We start from the raw sequence: 22,246 nt of genomic DNA, 5'->3' as shown, positions 1-22,246 counted from the left end.
AACTCAAAAGATAAAATTTAAGATATATCGAGCTTTCAACAATGTTATATTACAAACAAAGAAATATTAATGAACATTACTATTTAATTTCAGAATATAATAATAATAAGAAATATGAGCAGAAATAAGATCTTATGCCGAAATCTTATACTGGCGGAATGCATCAGATTCCGCTCAGCATGACTTCGGAATGCAGTGGATTCCAATCTCCCTGTTGGAATGCAACAAGATTCCAATCAGCATGTCATGGGAATCCGGCAGTGCTAAGAGTAGTGTAATGAGGATACGCCATCACAAGGAATAAAAAAGTAACATGACCTGTGTTGTTGGAATGCACCGGATTCCAATCAGCTCGATGCCTGATCCATAAGATTATACTGCCGGAATGCATACGATTCCGGTCAGTGACTCTTGAAAAAGCATGTTTTTTACGTTGTTGGAATGCACCAGATTCCAAACAACACAGTACTGTCTTGTTCCTTCTTAATGAGACATGTTGATAAATGTTCCTCCATCCTTAAGCGAGATAGTTCCTGTTTTTTATCGAAGGAATAAAATGCCGGCAAATTAAATTAGCTTGTATCTCTTAAATTAGATAGGCAAGTATTGCATTACGTATAGTGGCAAAAGTACATTCAAGACTGATGCAGCTATACAAGTCATTGTAGTGCGCGCACCAGATAAGAAGAGGATTATTTTTAGCAAAGTTTCGTCGACAAAGGGGTAAATAGAAAGGAACGTAGTGTCTGGATACTCTAGGGGGAACCGCAAAAAACAAGCGGCTGAGGAGGTCCGCGGAATCAATTTCTCCAATAATGAGCTTATGGATGAACAATACCCCCAGTAATATTCTCCGATTTTCCAGAGTGGGTAAGTTAATAAGAAGAAGTCTACTTCTGTATGGAGGAAGGTGGAGACTTGAGTCCCAATTAAGGCCGCGCAATGCAATGGGTAGGCTTTTTATTCGTTTTTTGGATAGGGTCGTAAAAATAAACCATATCCCCTTCTATACGGTTTGAGGAATAGTCCCTTCCCCATAGCGATTGATTCCATATATCTATTATGACGGCTAGCCTCAGCCAATTGCTCCTTTCCATTCCGGATGTTATTCAAAACTTTTGCTATAGCTGATCCACCAGATGCTATACCACCAAGTGCACCCAACGCTGTTAAAATTGGAAGTAGAGGTAAAATTCCACCAATTTTTGGGACTGGAATTATTCTCGGTATATTAATTTCTTTATTTTTAATGCTAGACTCTATAGCATTCTTAGAAATGTTATAGGCCTCATTAACTGACTGCGGCTTCTTTTTGTTAAGTATGTTGATACCTTTTTTAACTGCCATCAAACATTTTTTATTAGATGATACTTTACGAGTTTTCATCTTTTTCCGTTTTTTACATTTAGATGTATTTCTTTTCTTATTTTTTAAACCCATTCCCAATTTGAGTTTTGCTTTCATTGCATTTATAACGAACCAAGCGTTTGCCCGTTCTTTGAAATCACTATCCTTAGATCTTACACGTTGCCAGGCTTTCTCAGATAAAACTTTATCAGCTTGGTGTCTGTTATTTATATCTTTCGATTGGGCATATGCAATATCATGTTCTCTACAGGCTTCATCTAAAGGATTTATACCCTTATCTCCTCTTTCTATCCGTTGTCGGAGTTTCGTTCCAGGGCCACAAAATTGATATCCAGGTAAATGAAGCTCAATACGTAAAGATTTAATCAAACTATTTACAAAACCCTGGCCAGCCTTTTTACGTATTCGTCCCATTAAGTGTTTGTTTTCTTTTTCTTCTTCTTAATAATAATGAGAGTGAGTGTGGGTGAGTTATAATTAAATGGTGATTTTATTATAAAAGCGATTGTTTATATTGCTATAAATCTAGTAAATGAAAGTTGTTAAACAACGTCTCCAACTTAAGGTTAATAATGCCCACAATTTTATTAATGTTAAAAATGTTACCAGACATAGTCCCCCTTTACCAAATTCCAGACGAGCGCTGATTGTGGGACCGTCAAATTGTGGAAAAACTAATGTTATGCTCAGTTTAATTGAAAGCCCAAACGGGCTTAATTTCCGAAATATATACATTTATTCAAAATCATTATATCAACAAAAATATATCTATCTAAAAAGGCTTATTGAGCCGATAAAAGGAATAAATCTTTATACATTTAGTGAAAATGTTGATGTTATCAAACCCGCTGAAGCTAAACCAGACTCAATTTTTATATTCGATGATGTAATATGTGGAAAACAAAGTACAATACGAGATTATTTTTGTATGGGTCGTCATAAGAACATTGATTCTTTCTATTTATGTCAAACTTATAAAAAAATTCCTAAACACTTATTTCGTGATAATGCAAACATAATTATTGTGTTCAAACAAGATGAAATGAATCTTAAGCATATCTATAATGATCATAGATATGTCATACAAAACGTTTTTAAAAATTTGTATAGAGTCGTGGAGAAATGAATACGGTTTTGTGGTTTTAAGTAAAGATGATCCTATAAATAAAAGTCGATATCGAAAGGGGTTCGATAATTTTATACAACTATAAAAGATCTATAAAAGACATATACCACATCAGATTCTTATCAGATGCACAACTGATAGGTAACAGATTTACCAGATTCTTATTAGATACACAGCTGATAGGTAACAGATTTAACAAAATCATGTCAAGTAATCATATGACTGTATTAGCAAATCTTGTTAAGATCAGGAAAGTATTAAAAGAAAAACTTAAAAGAATGAAATTGGGAGAATTGGATAGAATCAACTTGTTGGAGGATACATTTATGCCCATTTCGAAACCATTAAATGAATTAGTTGATAATTTGAAAAACTCTAGTAATAAAAACAATGTTACTAATTATAATGGTGATGATGATGATGAAATTTTGCAGGCGGACAGTGCAAAAGAAAGTAAAGACATGGAAGTTGATGCATTGTCAACCGTTGAAAATTATGTGAATGATAATGATCTTGATAGTAAAACAAACATTTATTCGAACGATGCAGATTTAGAATATTCTACAGATAGTTCTCGGAAAGAAAATGTTGAGAGGCAAGCGGTGAAGAAACCTACAAAAAAGAAGCGAAAGCGTATTGATATTATTAATGAGCAATATTTTAATAACAAATAAAAACCAGATAATTTTGTTAGCGTTAGACGAAAAGTAAATTTTATGAATGACTGTGAAAGACCAGCTTCGTATATTCCAAGTAAACCTCATGAAGATGAATTAATAAAAAGAGCTGTACAAAGCAATGTAATGAGAACTGAATCAGATATCGATAAAAAACCTAAAAAGCGAAAATCTGGTGATATCATTAATGAGCAATGCTTTAATAAAACCCAAAAATTAGATAGTGTTATCGGCGTTAAAGAAAAAATAAATTATATGAATAATTGTGAACGACCAGTCGCGCATATTCCCAGCAAACTAAATGATGAACAATTACTAAACAAGGCTGTAGAAAGTCAAAATCAAGCTGAAACTTTAAATGATAATACTACTCTAACTGAACATGACATTTTGAGAAGAATCGAAGAAGATCCTGATATGCGGGAAAGAGATAAATCTGTAAAACGTCAGAGCAAAAATCAACTAAATGATGATTATAAACGGGTTAAGCTTACTTACCCCCCTAATTTAATATTACACAATATAAAATTGCTTAAAGATATTAAAATTCTTGATGCATTGTATGGTCTGAATAGAGATTCAAATGGACAATGGCGATTTGGACTCAAACCATTAACATTTAGTTCTATATATGTAAATGGAAAATGACACCAGGTCTGTTCGAGTTAATATTTCATAGAAAACCACAACATTATAAAAAGGGTGATTTGCACACCTATCGACAGATTTTATTAGATACAAATGCTCACAAGCGTAACTATAACCCAGATAGTCAAATTAAGGAGACAAAATCGTATAAATATCTACATATTATCAGGAAATTATTCAATTATGATCCGCACTCGTTCATAAGGGGTAGAGGTTTATTGAAATCAATTGATTGCCGTGAAAATATTTATCAATATTGGGATAATCCTAATGAGTTGGTGGACATATTGAGGTTGCTTATATCTTCAACAAGTGCTGGTCATAACAACCATCAAAATGAGATTATATCAATTATTGAAGAGTTGCGAGAAGCAAAGATTATTAAGTAATATGCGCATAAATAAATTTGGGCATTCCTCATTTGGCAATAGTCGGTCGAAAACGAAAATGCTAGACCGAAATAAAAACCTTAATTTAAACAAGAAAAGAATAATTAACCTAGCTGCTCTTATAGAAGACGATGGTGCCATTTCGAAAGTATTCTTTTTCGAAGAGTTAAATAAGATAAAAACTAAATTAGAACATCAAATCAGAGAAATGAATACAATCCTGAATAATAGTATTGAAAATGATGTATCGATTCTTGAGGAATTAATAGATGGGCGAATAAAAAGTGAATGTGGGGAAGAATTAAGTAATATAAACAACTATTTATCTATTATTGAGAATTATTTGATGCGTTTCGTTGTGTTGAAACAACATCATACGGAAAAAGATGTAGAAGTGCTAAAAATAAAGTTCCCTACTATAAAAGCATTAACAAAATGAATAACAAAAGAGCTATTGTAGAAGAATTACATAAACAAGATAGAAAAAATTTTAAACCAAGACGTGTCATTATTAAAGGAATCGATGATTTATGGCAAGCTGACCTGGTGGTAATGACTCAGTATTCAAATAGTAATAATCATTATCAGTATCTATTAACTTTAATCGATACATTTTCCAAAAAAGCATGGGCTGAAGCAGTTAAAGATAAAACTAAAGAAAATGTCACAAATGCAATGGCTAAGATTTTAAATTCAAGTAACCGAATACCGAAAAACCTGCAAACAGATGATGGAAAGGAATTTTATAATACTAACTTTAAGAGATTATTACAAAAAAAAAAAAAAAAAATCATAATTCAACATTTTCATCATTAAAAGCATTTATAATAGAGCCATTCAATAGAACATTAAAAGGAATGATGTGGAAAGAATTTAGTTTTCGGGGAACTTATAAATGTATTGATATCTATAACAATTTAGTCAATGATTATAATAATACTATTCACAGAACCATCAAAATGACTCCAAATGAGGTAAATTCCTCGAATGAACAACATTTATTGGACACTGCATACAACAATTTAAAAGTTTTTCATAGACAAAAATTTTAAATTAATGACGAGGTTAGAATAAGGAAATATAAACATGTATTTGAAAAAGGGTATACACCAAATTGGACAACAGAAGCTTTTAAAATAAAGTAAATTAAAAAAACAAACCCTACAACATATATACTTGAAGACTATCAATTGAAAAAGTTTTGAGACGTCGAAACAATAGAGTTTATGTTAAATGGTTAGGATTCTCTTCTGAACACAATTCCTGGGTGGATGTCAATGATTTAAATTAATAAAGTAAATAAATAGAAAAGTGTTTTAATAATTATTTCAGTTAAGTATTTAATGATAGCCTATCAACATGTCGATTACATTAACAATAAGTGGTAATTCATCTATACTGATTGCAAATTATTTCCCTCCCATAGAACTCAAACAAGATTATGTCTGTGATTGATATTGTTTTTATTTTTATTTTCGGCCTTTCAAAAGTTATATCAAAAAGAAGAATTTCCGAGCTCTAGGCCACACATATATATTAATAATAAAAATGCTATTAATTATACCATATATGTTGTATTTATTTATATTGTCGATATTTCGATTTCAATTAGAAATCATCTTCAGGGCTGTAAAAAATAAATTTTTCTATTTATAAAAACCACAAATGCACAAACATAATCTAACACTTACACTTTTGAATGCACCTTGTCGACTAATTTAAAATTTCAGTGCAGAACACAGAATATCATAAACAGAAAACAAAGATGTATACAAATAATAAACAGTAATAATAAACAAAATATCTGCTAACAACAACGTATATATTAACTTGTTGGACACCCTCAGCATTATTGTTGCTAACTTCTCTTCATTACCAAATGTCTGTATGCGTGAGCGATGTTGTCGGTGTCGCTCTTAAAATTCATGCGTATGTCATTAGGTGTATTGATTATATGTAGCATTTCGAGAGTGTACCGCTTGGAATATTGTTTTTCTTCTTGCAATATTGTAACATTCTCTAAGTCCGGAGAGTGTCCCGTGGTCTTGCAATGTTGCGATAAAGCCGTTCTGTTGTCGTTAGAGTGGTCGCGATTTTGATGTTCGATTTGTGAGCGGAAATCCTTGTCTTTAGTTTTGATTTAGTAGTACCCACGTACCCACCGCGACCACTCTAACGACAACAGAACGGCTTTATCGCAACATTGCAAGACCACGGGACACTCTCCGGACTTAGAGAATGTTACAATATTGCAAGAAGAAAAACAATATTCCAAGCGGTACACTCTCGAAATGCTACATATAATCAATACAGCTAATGACATACGCATGAATTTTAAGAGCGACACCGACAACATCGCTCACGCATACAGACATTTGGTAATGAAGAGAAGTTAGCAACAATAATGCTGAGGGTGTCCAACAAGTTAATATATACGTTGTTGTTAGCAGATATTTTGTTTATTATTACTGTTTATTATTTGTATACATCTTTGTTTTCTGTTTATGATATTCTGTGTTCTGCACTGAAATTTTAAATTAGTCGACAAGGTGCATTCACAAGTGTAAGTGTTAGATTATGTTTGTGCATTTGTGGTTTTTATAAATAGAAAAATTTATTTTTTACAGCCCTGAAGATGATTTCTAATTGAAATCGAAATATCGACAATATAAATAAATACAACATATATTATAATTAAGTGCATTTTTATTATTAATATATATGTGTGACCTAGAGCTCGGAAATTCTTCTTTTTTTTTGATTATGTCTGTGGGTTAATCAGTTTTGACTCATATCATACAATTCCAAACGTGGACAAAGAAAACAATTTGTTTCACATTGGATCGAATGTTATTGAGATACCTGTTGGAACATATGAAATGGATGATATAGTTGAGACAATTACTAAAATATATGACCCTTCAAATCAAGGGTATATTGATATAAGCGCTAACCCTAATACATTTCTAACTGAATTTATGAACTTTAAGGAAGAAGTAAATTTTGATAAAGAATACTCAATTGGTCCATTACTAGATTTCAGTAGAAGAGTACTGAAGCCGGGGATTGTTCATTACTCCGACAAACCAGTGGATATAACAAAAATAAACACGATATCTGTTGAATGTAATATCATCAACGGATCATATATAATTGAAATATCTGTGCATACAATTCATCAGTATTCGCTTAGAGTTAGTCCAGGATATAAAATCTCAGAAACACCTGCTAATGTTATATATTTACCGGTTAATACATGTCGAATAAGCACTCTAGTTCTTAGAGTTGTTGATCAAACTGGTAGCTTGGTTAATTTTCGTGGAGAGAACATATCAATAAGACTGCATTTAAAACCTATCCAGAAAATGATAATTTTTAATAAAAAGCCACCACATACAGATTTTTTGAATAGTTTTCAATCAGCCTCAAAAGTATGGGCTACAAAAACAAAAAAATCTACACTCTAAAGAAGTAAAATCTCCTGTTCAACATAAAATTGATTTAACCCCCGCGAATAAGGAGTTCCTAATAGGTCTAGGATTTAGTTTAAAAAATGAGTGAGTGATATAATAAACGTTTTGTCCAAACCCATATTTGATAATAGTATAATAAAAAAGGATTACCATAGCTACATACCATATCTGAAATCGTTTCAAAACAATGATGAAATTCGGATGCCTATACAAAATCAAGACCTATATGTGTTACCTAGTGAGAGTATTTTATACATTGAGGGATTCATATCAAATAGTAATTCGCAAGTTTCAAAAACTGTGCAGCTGCTTAATAATTGTATGGCGTATTTATTCGAGGAGATTCAATATGAAATTAATGGAATAGAAATTGATCGCACTAGAAAGTTGGGTATTGCAACAGCAATGGAAAATTATGTATCACTTAACGAATTTGAGAGTAAAAATCTAAAAAATGCAGGGTGGCGTCCATTTGAAAATATTAGCCTAAAGACTGGACATTTTAATTTTTGTATACCGTTGAAAAAACTGCTTGGATTTGCTGAAGATTTTGATAAAATTATTGTTAATTGTAAACATGAATTAAGCTTTATACGAACCAAAGAAGATGATGCTGTTATGACGTCAACTGCACCATCAGAAAAGCTTTTATTAAAACTTTTAAATGTTGAACTTTCAGACTCGTATCGGTTAACTATGTTGAGAACAATTAATAGCAAACAACCACTAAACACTTCGTTTAGAAGTTGGGATGTTTATCATAACCCGTCTCTACAGGAAAGCACTAATATCTTAGTGGTTGGTGAAAATGCAAGACCTCGCTATATTATTTTAGGATTTCAAAATGAAAATAAATTGCACATTGTGACTTATTGGATGTTAAAGTTCACCTCAACTCCACTACATATCCATATGATGATCTTAATATTAAATTTGATCGAAATCGGTATGCTCTATTATATGACATGTATTTGAAATTTCAACAAAGTTACTATGGACGCACTCCCCAACCACTTTTATCACCTGATCAAATTGTTCAACATGCTCCAATAATTGTTTTAGATGTTACACATCAGAATGAATCTATAAAAAGCGGTCCCATCGATATTCGGATTGAGCCGTATCTGCCAACACCGCTGCTTATTGTATACTCATCCATGATGAAATGTATGAATATATTCCATTTACATATGTTGTCAAAATGATTATTTAGAAAAATAGTAGTACTTTTACGAAACTACACAAACACACGCACACACACAAGTATATTACGCCACGTATGGAGAAAAATATAAATAAAAAATTTTTAAATTTTAAATAAAAAATGTTTTTATTTATTTGAAAAAGGTTTATTTGACAAAAAAAGTAAGTATTTACATTGGAACAAGTTTCCCATGGATGGATGTGGCCATCGGCATGTATTTTGTAGTTTGTTGATATTCTCATGTACAGAAATATGTGTAAGTATGTAGATACAAACTTATACCCTAAGAAAAAGACAAATAAAATGTTCAATAATGGAAAATCATGAGTTCAATATTAAGATAACCTTTAGTTAATTATGAAATTCTCACATGCATATATATATATGGACCAGCATCAGCATGTACACACACACACACACACACAAACTTACAATCAAATAAAATGCTGAACAAAATGTTTAATCTGCCCCTTATCGGGTGCCCGACAGGCCCGTTTTGCTGACGAGAAAAAAAAGGGGGGGGGGGGTACCACAAGTGCCCATCGAGAAAAAAGGGGGTTGGGGGTTTGGGGGTTGGGGTTGGGCGGTACTACAGGTGTCCAACTGCTACTTTTTGTAGACGAGAAAAAAGGGGGTGGGGGGATTGGGGAGCAGTCGCTCGATTAGAAATCTATGGGACTATTTAAAACGACTCGGGTGAAGTCTAGGACTCATTAGAAATATGAGGAGACATTTAAAAATTTGCGGCCCTTTAAAAATGTAGGGCCCCCGATTCTCTCCTGAACGGCAAAGCTCTGCTAAAGGTAAAAAGCTCTAAGCTTTTCCTTATGCGCCACCTAGTGGAAGATTAGCCAGAACACAAACCGAAAAAACCTATGCGCCACCTAGCGGAATTGTTTTGCTGTATATATATGTGTGTGGGTGTGTATATACTTTTCCTTGCACCATTTGGGCTGGAATCCCCATGAATCTCCTGGAATCCCCATTTACATACTACTAAGGGTTTCCTTCTGGTATGAAATACCGTGATGATTTCTCTAGCGACGATGTTGTTTGTACAATTTTACAAATCTAACTATTCCGCAGAATTAATTTCACTGTCTAATGAATACCCGTTTGAACTTAACGCACTTAACGCAATTAATATTCGAGCAAAATCTCCACAGGAGGTTTTTACATATTTAACGTATTTGAAGGAATCTTACAAATACGGTCCTGACCTAATTCCTACATGTTTTCTTAAAAAATGCGCTGAACACATTTATCAGCCCCTAACTGATTTATTCAACATGTCCCTAAAACAGGGTGTTTTTCCTGCTGCTTGGAAGGAATCTTTTCCCATACCCCTTCCCAAAGCGGCAGTAGGTCATGTGTAGAAAATTATCGAGGAATTGCAAAATTGTCTGCCACCCCAAAGGTATTTGAAGCCATTGTTACCAATCAGCTAACATTTTCCATTTCTACGTTGATTGCAGATTCCTAACACGGATTCTGTAAAAGCAAATCTACCATTACCAACCTACTTGAATTCAAAACTCATGTTTCTAATGGATTTAGAGAAAATCCTCACACCGATGTTTTTTACACTGATTTCAGTAAAGCATTTGATAAAGTTTCCCGCTCCTTGCTTATCCATAAGCTGGATCGGCTTGGCTTCCAACCTGGTCTCGCCCAATAGATATCTTGGTGTCTCTGCGGTAGAACGCAACAAGTAATTTAAAAAATACTCTTTCAAATGTGATTAATGTTCGCTCTGGCGTCCCACAGGGCAGTCATCTCCGTCCAATGCTGTTCTTGCTATTTATTAATGATATCTGTACCACAATAAAATATTCCCAAATTTTAATGTATGCTGGTGATGTAAAACTATTTAGGACCTATGAGTCTATTGAAGAACATCCCTTGCTTCAAGCGGATTTAACCTGTTTAGTGCAACGCGAATTCAATGCCGCTGAATCTCAATAAATGTAAATTCATGTGCCTCTCTTGGAGATCTTTGCCAGCAGCCTCTTACATAGTTAATGATTTTTGTCTTTTATCAATAAATTATTTTGTTGACTTGGGAGTCACGATGGATGCTAAACTTAGTTTCAACCTTCACATTATGACTACTGCCAATAAGGCTAAAGGTGTTCTATCATTCGTTAAACGATGGCCTAAAGAATTTAGTGACCCTTATGTATCTAAAGCTCTTTTTACCACATTAGTTAGACCGATACTAGAATACGGATCAATAGTCTGGAATCCGCCATATCAAGCTTATGCAGATAGACTAGAGTTAATACAGAAGCAATTTTTACTTTTCTCTTTTAGGAATTTTCATTGGGTCTCCGCTTTAATTTTCCACCTTATATTAGACGGATAAAACTTATCAATCTTTCAACTCTCGCAAGTAGTAGATAAATGCTAGGCGTATTATTTGTTGTTAAACTACTGAATGAACTGGTTTCTAGCTCCTTTCTTTTGAACGAAGTAAATTCAATGTCCCATGACTAGCATCAAGACATTACAAACGTCTTCTTTTGAGGCGATGCAGATCTCATTTCGAACTAAAAGGACCTTTTCGGTGGTTGTGTCATAATTTTAACTCTCATTCTAATTCATTTGATATAACATATTCACTTTTTACTATAAAGAAAACTGTCCTATTCTATCTTAACTTACCATTAATATTCCTTTATTTGTTTTCCCTACAACATTTTCATGCAGCATAATTCTTAGCAAATGTTATGTCATCATCTTCATTAAATGGCGCTTAACCGCCTAAGCGATTTTCCTCGTTTCGGGATGAGGCACGCCAGCTATCCCTGTTTCGCGATAACTGACGCTAATTGGGAGCACCAAGGGATATCAAGTCTTCCTTCACCTGCCTCTCCCAACTCAATGGAGGTCTCCCTTCCTCTGCTTCCAAACTGCAGTGTCGACTGAAATACTTTTTTGGCCGGAGAGTCTTCGTCCAGCTCTCAGACGAAATCTTTCACAGTCTCGAATTAATATTCATCAACAGTGACGTGGATGACATCAAGTACTATTTCTTATCCTCGTTTACCGCAAGACTCAATTTTTGTGTTTCTTTATGTAATCCCGAGAAGGCAGAACCCACAGCGCATTTTTTCAGGCCAATAATATCAATTTTATCAGCATACGGCAGTAATTGTGCGCTCTTATAATATATTGATTATTTTCGTTAAACGCCTTTTATTGATTACTTGCCATTATTTTCTATTTTTAATGATTACTTTTCAATTGATCAAAAAAATAATCACAAAAATCATGATTTTTCACGATTATTGAAAAAATCAAAAGAAATCAAGAGTAATCAAAAATGAAGAAAAAATCAAAAATAATCAAAAGTAGTTGATTATTTTTGATGTTTTTTTTTTTGATTATTTTTGATTTATTTTCCGCTTTGTTGAAAGAAAAATTCCCGTTTGTTGCATGCACGGGATAATTTCTACATACAAGTACATTTTAGGATGCAATAGTAAATCGTAAGCGCTTATCGAGGCGAATATATACATGCAACGTATAGGGCGAATAGTATATGAACGTTGATTCAAACATTTTCTCAGGGGGAGTGGGCCATAGTTCTATAGGTGGACACCTTTTCGAGATATCGCCATAAAGGTGGACCAGGGCTGACTCTAGAATTTGTTTGTACGATATGGGTATCAAATGAAAGGTGGTAATGAGTATTTTAAAACGGAGTGGGGCTTAGTTCTATAGGTGGACGCGTTTTCGAGATATCGCCATAAAGGTGGACCAGGGGTGACTCTGGAATTAGTTTGTACGATATGGGTACCAAATAAATGGTGTTAATGAGTATTTTAAAAGGGAGTGGGCCTTAGTTCTATGGGTGGACGCCTTTTCGAGATATTGCCATAAAGGTGGACCAGGGGTGACTCTAGAATTAATTTGGACGATATGGGTATCAAATGAAAGGTGTTAATGAGTATTTTAAAAGTGGGTGGGCCTTAGTTCTATGGGTGGACGCCTTTTCGAGATATCGCCATAAAGGTGGACCAGGGATGACTCTAGAATGCGTTTGTACAATATGGGTATCAAACGAAAGGTGTTAATAAGTATTTTAAAAGGGAGTGGGCCTTAGTTCTATAGGTGGACGCCTTTTCGAAATATCGCCATAAAGGTGGACCAGGGGTGACTCTAGAATTAATTTGTACGATATGAGTATTAAATGAAAGGTGTTAAAGAGTATTTTAAAAGTGAGTGGGCCTTAGTTCTATGGGTGGACGCCTTTTCGAGATATCGCCATAAAGGTGGACCAGGGGTGACTTTAGAATTTTTGTACGGGTATCAAATGAAAGGTGTTAACGAGTATTTTAAAAGGGCCTTTTCCGGCTATAGTTATAAAGGTGGACCAGGGTTGACTCTAGAATGCGTTTGTACATTATGGGTATCAAACAAAAGGTGATAATGAGTATTTTAAAAGGGAGTGGGCATTAGTTCTATAGGTGGACGCCTTTTCGATATATCGCCATAAAGGTGGACCAGGGGTGACTCTATAATGTTTTGGTACAATATGGGTGTCAAATTAAAGGTATTAATAAGAATTTTAAAAGGGAGTGGTGGTAGTTGTATATGTGAAGGCGTTTTCGAGATATCGACCAAAATGTGGAACAGGGTGAGCCAGAACATCATCTGTCGGGTACCGCTAATTTATTTATATATGTAATACCACGAACAGTATTCCTGCCATGATTCCAAGGGCTTTTGATTTCGCCCTGCAGAACTGTTTCATTTTCTTTTACTTAATATGGTAGGTGTCACACCTATTTTACAGTTTTTTTCTAAAGTTATATTTTGCGTCAATAAACCAATCCAATTACCATGTTTCAACCCTTTTTTCGTATTTGGTATAGAATTATGACACTTTTTTCATTTTTCGTAATTTTCGATATCGAAAAAGTGGCCGTGGTCATAGTCAAATTTCGGCCATTTTTTATACCAATAGAAAGTGAGTTCGGATAATTATGTGAACTGAGTTTAGTAAAGATATATCGATTTTTGCTCAAGTTATCGTGTTAATGGCCGAGCGCAAGGACAGACGGTCGACTGTGTATAAAAACTGGGCGCGGCTTCAACCGATTTCGCCCTTTTTCACAGAAAACAGTTATCGTCCTAGAATCTAAGCCGCTACCAAATTTCACAAGGATTGGTAAATTTTTGTTCGACTTATGGCATTAAATGTATCCTAGACAAATCAAATGAAAAAGGGCGGAGCCACGCCCATTTTGAAATTTTGTTTTATTTTTGTATTTTGTTGCACCATATCATTACTGGAGTTGAATGTTGACATAATTTACTTATATACTGTAAAGATATTAAATTTTTTGTAAAAATTTCACTTTAAAAAAAAATTTTTTTAAAAGTGGGCGTGGTCGTTCTCCGATTTTGCTAATTTTTATTAAGCATACATATAGTAATAGGAGTAACGTTCCTGCCAAATTTCATCATGATATCTTCAACGACTGCCAAATTACAGCTTGCAAAACTTCTAAATTACCTTCTTTTAAAAGTGGGCGGTGCCACGCCCATTGTCCAAAATTTTACTTATTTTCTATTCTGCGTCATAAGTTCAACGCACCTACCAAGTTCCATCGCTTTATCCCTCTTTGGTAATGAATTATCTCAATTTTTCGATTTTTCGAAATTTTCGATATCGAAAAAGTGGGCGTGGTTATAGTCCGATATCGTTCATTTTAAATAGCGATCTGAGATGAGCGCCCAGGAATCTACATACCAAATTTCGTCAAGATATCTCAAAATTTACTCAAGTTATCGTGTTAACGGACAGACGGACGGACGGACATGGCTTAATCAAATTTTTTTTCGATACTGATGATTTTGATATATGGAAGTCTATATCTATCTCGATTCCTTTATTCCTGTACAACCAACCGTTATCCAATCAAAGTTAATATACTCTGTGAGCTCTGCTAAACTGAGTATAAACAAGTAAGGAAGGGTAAGTTCGGGTGTAACCGAACATTACATACTCAGTTGAGAGCTGTGGAGACAATGTAAGGGAAATCACCATGTTGTAAAAGGAACCTAGGGTAACTCTGGAATGTGTTTGTATGACATGTGTATCAAATGGAAGGTATTAAAGAGTATTTTAAGAGGATGGACGCCATTTAGGGATATCGCCATAAAGATGGACCAGGTCTGACTCGAGAATTTGTTTGTACGATATGGGTATCAAATGAAAGGTGTTAATGAGTATTTTAAAAGGGAGTGGGCCTAAGTTTTATAGGTGGACGCCTTTTCGAGATATCTCCATAAAGGTAGACCAGGGTGACTTTAGAATTTGTTTTTACGATATGGGTATCAAATGAAAGGTGTTAATGAGTATTTTAAAAAGGCGTGGGTCTTAGTTCTATAGGTGGACGCCTTTTCGAGATATCGACATGAAGGTGGAACAGGGGTGACTCTAGAATTTGTTTGTACGATATGGGTATCAAATGAAAGGTGTTAATGAGTATTTTAAAAAGGAGTGGGCCTTAGTTCTATATGTGGATGCCTTTTCGAGATATCGCCATAAACGTGGACCAGGGGTGACTCTAGAATGTGTTTGTACGATATGGGTATCAAATTAAAGGTATTAATGAGGGTTTTAAAAGGGAGTGGCCCTTAGTTGTATATGTGAAGGCGTTTTCGAGATATCTACCAAAATGTGGACCAGGGTGATCCAGAACATCATCTGTCGGGTACCGCTAATTTATTTATATATGTAATACCACGTACAGTATTCCTTCCAAGATTCCAAGGGCTTTTGATTTCGCCCTGCAAAACTTTTTCATTTTCTTCTACTTAATATGGTAGGTGTCACACCCATTTTACCAAGTTTTTTTCTAAAGTTATATTTTGCTTCAATAGACCAATAAAATTACCATGTTTCATTCCTTTTTTTGTATTTGGTATATAATTATGGCATTTTTTTCATTTTTCGTAATTTTCGATATCGAAAAAGTGTGCGTGGTCATAGTCGGATTTCGGCCATTTTTTACACCAATACAAAGTGAGTTCAGATAAGTACGTGAACTGAGTTTAGTAAAGATATATCGATTTTTGCTCAAGTTATTGTGTTAACGGCCGAGCGGAAGGACAGACGATCGACTGTGTATAAAAACTGGGCGTGGCTTCAACCGATTTCGCCCTTTTTCACAGGAAACAGTTATCGTCCTCGGAGCTAAGCCTCTACCAAATTTCACAAGGATTGGTTAATTTTTGTTCGACTTATGGAATTAAAAGCATCCTAGACAAATTAAATGAAAAAGGGCGCAGCCACGCCCATTTTAAAATTTTCTTTTATTTTTGTATTTTGTTGCACTGGAGTTGAATGTTGGCATAATTTACTTATATGCTGTAAAGATATTGTAACGAATTTCCTGCAAATCTTCTTATTTGCCCTTTTGCTAGGTTCGTATCGCTAAACTGTTGAATAACTCCAATATTGGATAATGGAAAAAGATGGCCTTTATTAAAATACTTCACAATAACACTCAAACTGTGCAACGAATAGCTTAATAACCAAACTGATAGCTTAAATGAAACTGACTTTCAAAATAATACTGCTATTGCTCGCTAGATATCGTCTTAGTCGTAACTGCTTGACAACTCAAATCAAACTGAATTCCATTTTACTCGCTTGTGCCGCTTTTATAGTTTACGCTGCATACATCTAGGCTCTTCTATTTCCAGAACTTACCAACTATTTCGAGTGTTTATAGTTCTCATATAGTTTCTACTTGTTTACAATTTTCTACTTTTCAGCGTCTCTCAGATGTATGTGAGTTTGTAGTTTACAGTCTCTCGCACACACATAGGCGTATAAGTAAATGCATCTGTGTGTGACATCTCTCGGCTGCCTTATATATGTGTATACATGATTTGATTATTGACGTGAACATCGCTTAGCATCGCCTTAGTGATGGTATAGCTTAGGGATGCTAATATCCGTGACAATATTAACTTTTCTTTTAAAATTTGAATTTAAAAAAAATTTTTTTTAAAAAGTGGGCGTGGTTGTTCTACGATTTTGCTAATTTTTATTAAGCAGACATAAAATAATAAGAGTAACGTTCCTGCCAAATTTCATCATGATATCTTCAACGACTGCCAAATTACAGCTTGCAAAACTTCTAAATTACCTTCATTTAAAAGTGGGCGGTGCCACGCCCATTGTCAAAAATTTTACTAGTTTTCTATTCTGCGTCATAAGCTCAACTCACCTACCAAGTTTCATCGCTTAATGCGTATTTGGTAATGAATTATCGCACTTTTTCGATTTTTCGAAATTTTCGATATCGAAAAAGTGGGCGTGGTTATAGTCCGATATCGTTCATTTTAAATAGCGATTTGAGATGAGTGCCCAGGAACCTACATAGCAAATTTCATCAAGATACCTCAAAATTTACTCAAGTTATCGTGTTAACGGACAGACGGACGGACGGACCTGTACAACCAACCGTTATGCAATCAAAGTTAATATACTCTGTGAGCTCTGCTCAACTGAGTATAAAAATATCTCACCATAGTGGCGCACGAATGTTGTAAAATCTTGCAAAATGAAGAAGCGATTGGCGCACCTTGATGGAGGCGCTAATTATGTAAGTATTAATTTAAGATCTTATTGTTTACCATAGCATAAAAGTGCAGTAAATTTTATTACGAGCATAATAAATATTTAACTTTTTATGTACCACCTATCGTTCCCGAGTTTTTTATTAAAATCTATAACAATGCAAAACTGCAAATATAATCCAATCAAATCAAAATTATGATTTAAGCTTTCCTTATCAGCCGCTTTCAGATTATCTGAAAAACTAAATCTCTGAATGTAAATAAAAAAATAAATGTAAGGCGCGATAACCTCCGAATAGATATAAGGCCGAGCGTCTTGCTCCTCTTGATTTTCCCTACAAATTGGCCGGATGGGACCTACAGGATTTTATGCCAACTCCGAACGGCATCCGCAAGGCAGATGAGTTTTCACTGAGAGCTTTTCATGGCAGAAATACACCCGGAGCGCTTGCCAAACACTGCCGAGGGGCGACCCCGCTTAGAAAAATTTTCTTCTAATTGAAAAACCTTATTTCTAAAAATTTTGATGTTGCTTTGCTTTGAATGTAAACGCAAATTTAAACTGCCTTTTTACTGGCCTGAATTGGGTAGTTTGTTACGAATGTAAATATTTATATATATATTTTGTCTGTTTCAGTTAATGGCGACGCGGATAATATTCATTCTTACACTTTCTTTTGTGGCAAAGTCCTTTTATGTTCCGGGAGTTGCACCGGTTGAATTTTTAGTGGGACAAAAAATTGATGTCAAAGCTGTAAAAATGACTAGCAGCCGTACGCAGTTGCCTTATCAATATTATTCACTTCAATTCTGTCTGCCGAAAAATGGCACATTAATTTATAAGTCTGAGAATTTGGGTGAAGTTCTGCGAGGAGATCGGATTGTAAATACACCCTATGAGGTGCGTATGGCTGAAAATATAAACTGCAAGTTGCTATGCAACAAGAAGGATCAGCCAATGAATTGGGACAAGTATCAGTCAGCCATTGTTTCTGAAAGAATTCAGCATGAATATTTCGTTCACCTGTAAGTTCATGTATAATTTTGATTATGTTTACAAATGTATATTGTGAAATAAATTTCAGACTCGTTGATAACTTGCCAGTAGCAACAAGAATCGTGAGTAGTGATAACCCCAATGAAATAACATACGAGCATGGCTACCGCTTGGGTTATGCTGACGGTGAAAATATTTACATTAATAATCACCTGCAATTTATACTTTCCTACCATATGCATGTAAAGTAAGTTTATCCTAGTTTTCATAAAACATATTTGCGGTCGTGAGTTCCGTGATGTAATAGGCAATCGTATCGGAAAGATTTACGTTACTGATCATATAATAGACAATGTTGATATTGCGATATACGTTCACTATCGTATCGTAATTTTTGACGAATTTTAATAGATTCGATGAGTTTTTACAGAAAAATTACAATTTATTTATATAAAAACATTAAAAATATTCAAAAGGCTTTGCTAAGCAATAACACGGCCGACATTGTAATATAGCCTTCGTAGGAACAATAACTTTGTGGTGGAGCAAGGATTTTGTAACTAAATTGAAGTCTTTGAGGGAAAGTTTCGATTTAAGATATACTAAAAAGACTGTTGGCCAAACAAGGTTGTCACTCATCTTACTATTTTAACACCTACAATTCTCCAGGGACTGGTGGCATAATTCTTGTGCAGGTGCAGAATCTCTGGGGATTACTTACAGCTGGCTTCCATAAACGTCACCTGCATGAAGTCAGACTATGTCCCCAAGGCTTATAATATGATACAAGTCACCTTCATTCCGAAAGTGGGGAAGAGGTCTTAAAGTTCCTCTAGATCGATTATAGAGGGGTCACTCGAGTGCACAGTTGGTGCTGGATGCCTTTCTTGACATCGATATCATCGATAACAATAATGTCCTGCCGACTGGTATCAAGAGAGCTTTAAAAGGTTTGGAAGTCAAATCGTCTGTGAACCTATTTGCAAGCAGGGACTATCTTGACAGGAGTATCAGTATCCTGCCATAGATGATTCCGAGGTGGATCCATATAATCACTTTATGGTTAACTATCCAGCTTTTGGCTACCAATCCGCGGAGAACATTTCGAGGAGCACAACGGACTGTGATTGTGTAAACCATAACGTAAGCTTACCATAAATCGTCTGTACCGTAAGACAGGCAGTGTTTTGTCATCGCGTTCTAGGGATGCCCATGGATATTACAATCTGCTTGGTTGTTTGTGTCCTGAAACAAAAAAATAAATTGACTTAGTACGCCAGTTACTGACATTGTTCACGTTTATTACTTTTTTGCTTATTATATACATATATTTTATATATTGTAGCGAATTTACTTGCAAATCCTCTTATTTGCCCTTTTGCTAAGTTCGTATCACTAAACTGTTCAATAAATAACTCCAATATTGAATAATGGAAAAATGGCCTTTATTAAAGTACTTCACAATAACACTTATACTTTGCAACTAGCTGGCTTAATAACCAAACTGGTAGCTTAAATGAAACTGACTTTCAAAATAATACTGCTATGGCTCGCTAGATAGCGTCTTAATCGAAACTGCTTGATAGATTAAATCAAACTGAGTTCCAGCGCCTCTACATTTGCTGCCTTTTATACTCTCTGATTTCAACGTTCGCATCTTCTAGGCGCTTCCAGAATCTACTAGTTGCCATCAGCTCTCAAACTTCTCAGCTGTAACTACAATTGCACGATTTTATAGCTTCTCTCATTGCATACTTTCAGGAGTATCTCTGATATATGCATGAGTTTGTGCATTGTTTCTCCGCTGCTCGTATACGTACGGTACATATGTGTAGACGCAATTATTGTTTCGTTTATGTAGATACATAATGATTGAATTATTGATGTGAATTCACGTCACTGCTTAGCATCGGCTTAGAGATAGCAGCACCCCATAGTTTTGCTAATATTCGTAACACTGCCCTCCACCTAAGTCTGATCGTCCCGATCAGACAAATCTTTCGATCTAAACGCTGCTAGCATCTCCAAATGTACCACTCTTCTAATCCGTGGTTTCCCAGTGGTTTGTATGCGATAGATGGTATCACTGATCTTTTTCACAACTATACGGGCCTTCCCAACTGCACCGAAATTTGGCTGGAACACCTTTCCGCCGGTGAGGGTTGTTTAACAGTACCAAATCTCCCTCCAAGAAACCTTCCGAATTTTTGTTCTCATTGTACCTGCGTTTCATCTTACTACTCATTATTCTTGTTCGTTCTCTCGCACTCTGTTGTTTGGCCAATGAACTTCTTCGCAGAGCTTGCACTTGACGGATTGACTTTGCATCATCATTATCGTCTGGACGTTTCACAACAGTAGTGCGCGCTGGCTTGAAACCACCCTTGCATTCTTTCTGAAAAATTCTTTCAGTCGTTTTAGTGCGTCCATTAGGGTTTGTCGATGCCGGTCTTTTTCTCGCAGGTACTTTTAATTTCGCTTTATTTGGCCCATTCGATCCATCAACCTTTTCTTTTGACTTTCGTGGCCTTTGTCGAGTCTTCTCCACCATTACTCGATTACTACTGAACCCTTTCTCCAACTTGAAGTTAAGTGGTATATCCTGGTTCTCATAACGCATCACCCTTCTCTGCATATCGATCTTGATGTCATGGTCAACCAAGAAGTCCACTCCCAATATGACTTCCTCAACGATCTTCGCCACAACGAATTTGTGTAGAACCGTGATCTTTCCAATCAAGACTTCACATATCACTTCTCCCTGGACTTGGTTATACTCGCCAGCGACCGTACGCAACCTTGCTCCAGGTAACGGTTTCACTCTCCTGTTGACCAAGTCAGATCGGATCAAGGAAAGAGATGCGCCCGTATCTACAGTCATTACACGTTCTTTGCCATCTGCATTCCCTCTGACGGTAAGACTGCTCGATTTTCTAGCAATTTGCGACACAGATATCACAGGACATTCAATAGCCGGGGCAAGTTTTCGTTCTTTACATCCGACACGCTCTTGCTCATTTCCGCCAGCTTTGCGTTTACGGCCACCCACATTGTTGGAACAATTAGGACCAAGAACGCAATGACGTGCAATGTGACCGGACTTCCCGCATTTGAAGCATTTGATAAATTTTTCACTCCGCTTTTGTGATCCTTTCAGCGCCTCCAATATTGGGTATACCCACTCTGGCCTTTCTACTTCCACACGGCGTGCTTTGAAAACTGGCTTACACAGAAGCGACGCTGTTTCCTGAATCAGAGCTTGTGACGCCGTTTCTGCGAATGTTGGCTTTGAGTTTGCGTATGTAGCTCGCTTTGTTTCGGCGTCCCGTATGCCATTTATAAAGCTCTGAATCTTTACCCTTTCAGTGTATTCCACGGGTGCGTCCGCATTCGCTAAATGTGCTAGCCTTTCAATATCCGACGCAAACTCTTGCAATGTTTCACCAGGCCTCTGGAAACGGTTCAGCAACTCCATTTGGTATATTTGTCTCCTATGCTCAGTTCCGTATCTTCTCCCTAGAGCGCCCATCAATGCTTCATAACGGTTCCGTTCGCCCTCTGGAATGGTTTGTAAAATCTCAGCTGCAGGCCCTTTCAACGCCATGAACAGTACAGGAACTTTATCTTCAGCATTCCAGTTGTTCACTGCTGCGGTCTTCTCAAACTGTAGGTTAAAGACCTGAAAAGGAACAGAACCGTCAAAGGATGGTGTTTTCACCTTTGGATTGCTTGCTGCAACAGCTGCGCAATTTAGTTGTAA

At 35.6% G+C, this 22,246-nt stretch overlaps 1 protein-coding gene across 9 annotated transcripts in view; it reads left to right on the top strand.

The window, feature by feature from the left end:
• The window catches only part of TM9SF4 (transmembrane 9 superfamily protein member 4), an 884,035-nt gene that overhangs the window by 163,795 nt on the left and 697,994 nt on the right, over positions 1-22,246 (top strand). For all 9 annotated transcript variants that reach the window (XR_010949598.1, XM_067766009.1, XM_067766006.1 and 6 more), the window contains 2 exons: positions 18,127-18,515; positions 18,575-18,733. Coding sequence is in view for 8 of the 9 variants with exons in the window: in XM_067766009.1 (XP_067622110.1) it covers positions 18,127-18,515; positions 18,575-18,733 (548 nt within the window). In the remaining variant the exon portion in view is untranslated. The remainder of the gene's footprint in view (positions 1-18,126; positions 18,516-18,574; positions 18,734-22,246) is intronic.

This window comes from Eurosta solidaginis, chromosome 2 (assembly GCF_040869045.1).
Source record: "Eurosta solidaginis isolate ZX-2024a chromosome 2, ASM4086904v1, whole genome shotgun sequence".
In the NCBI taxonomy this organism is placed as follows: domain Eukaryota; kingdom Metazoa; phylum Arthropoda; class Insecta; order Diptera; family Tephritidae; genus Eurosta; species Eurosta solidaginis.
This window is presented reverse-complemented; position numbering and strand designations above follow the sequence as displayed.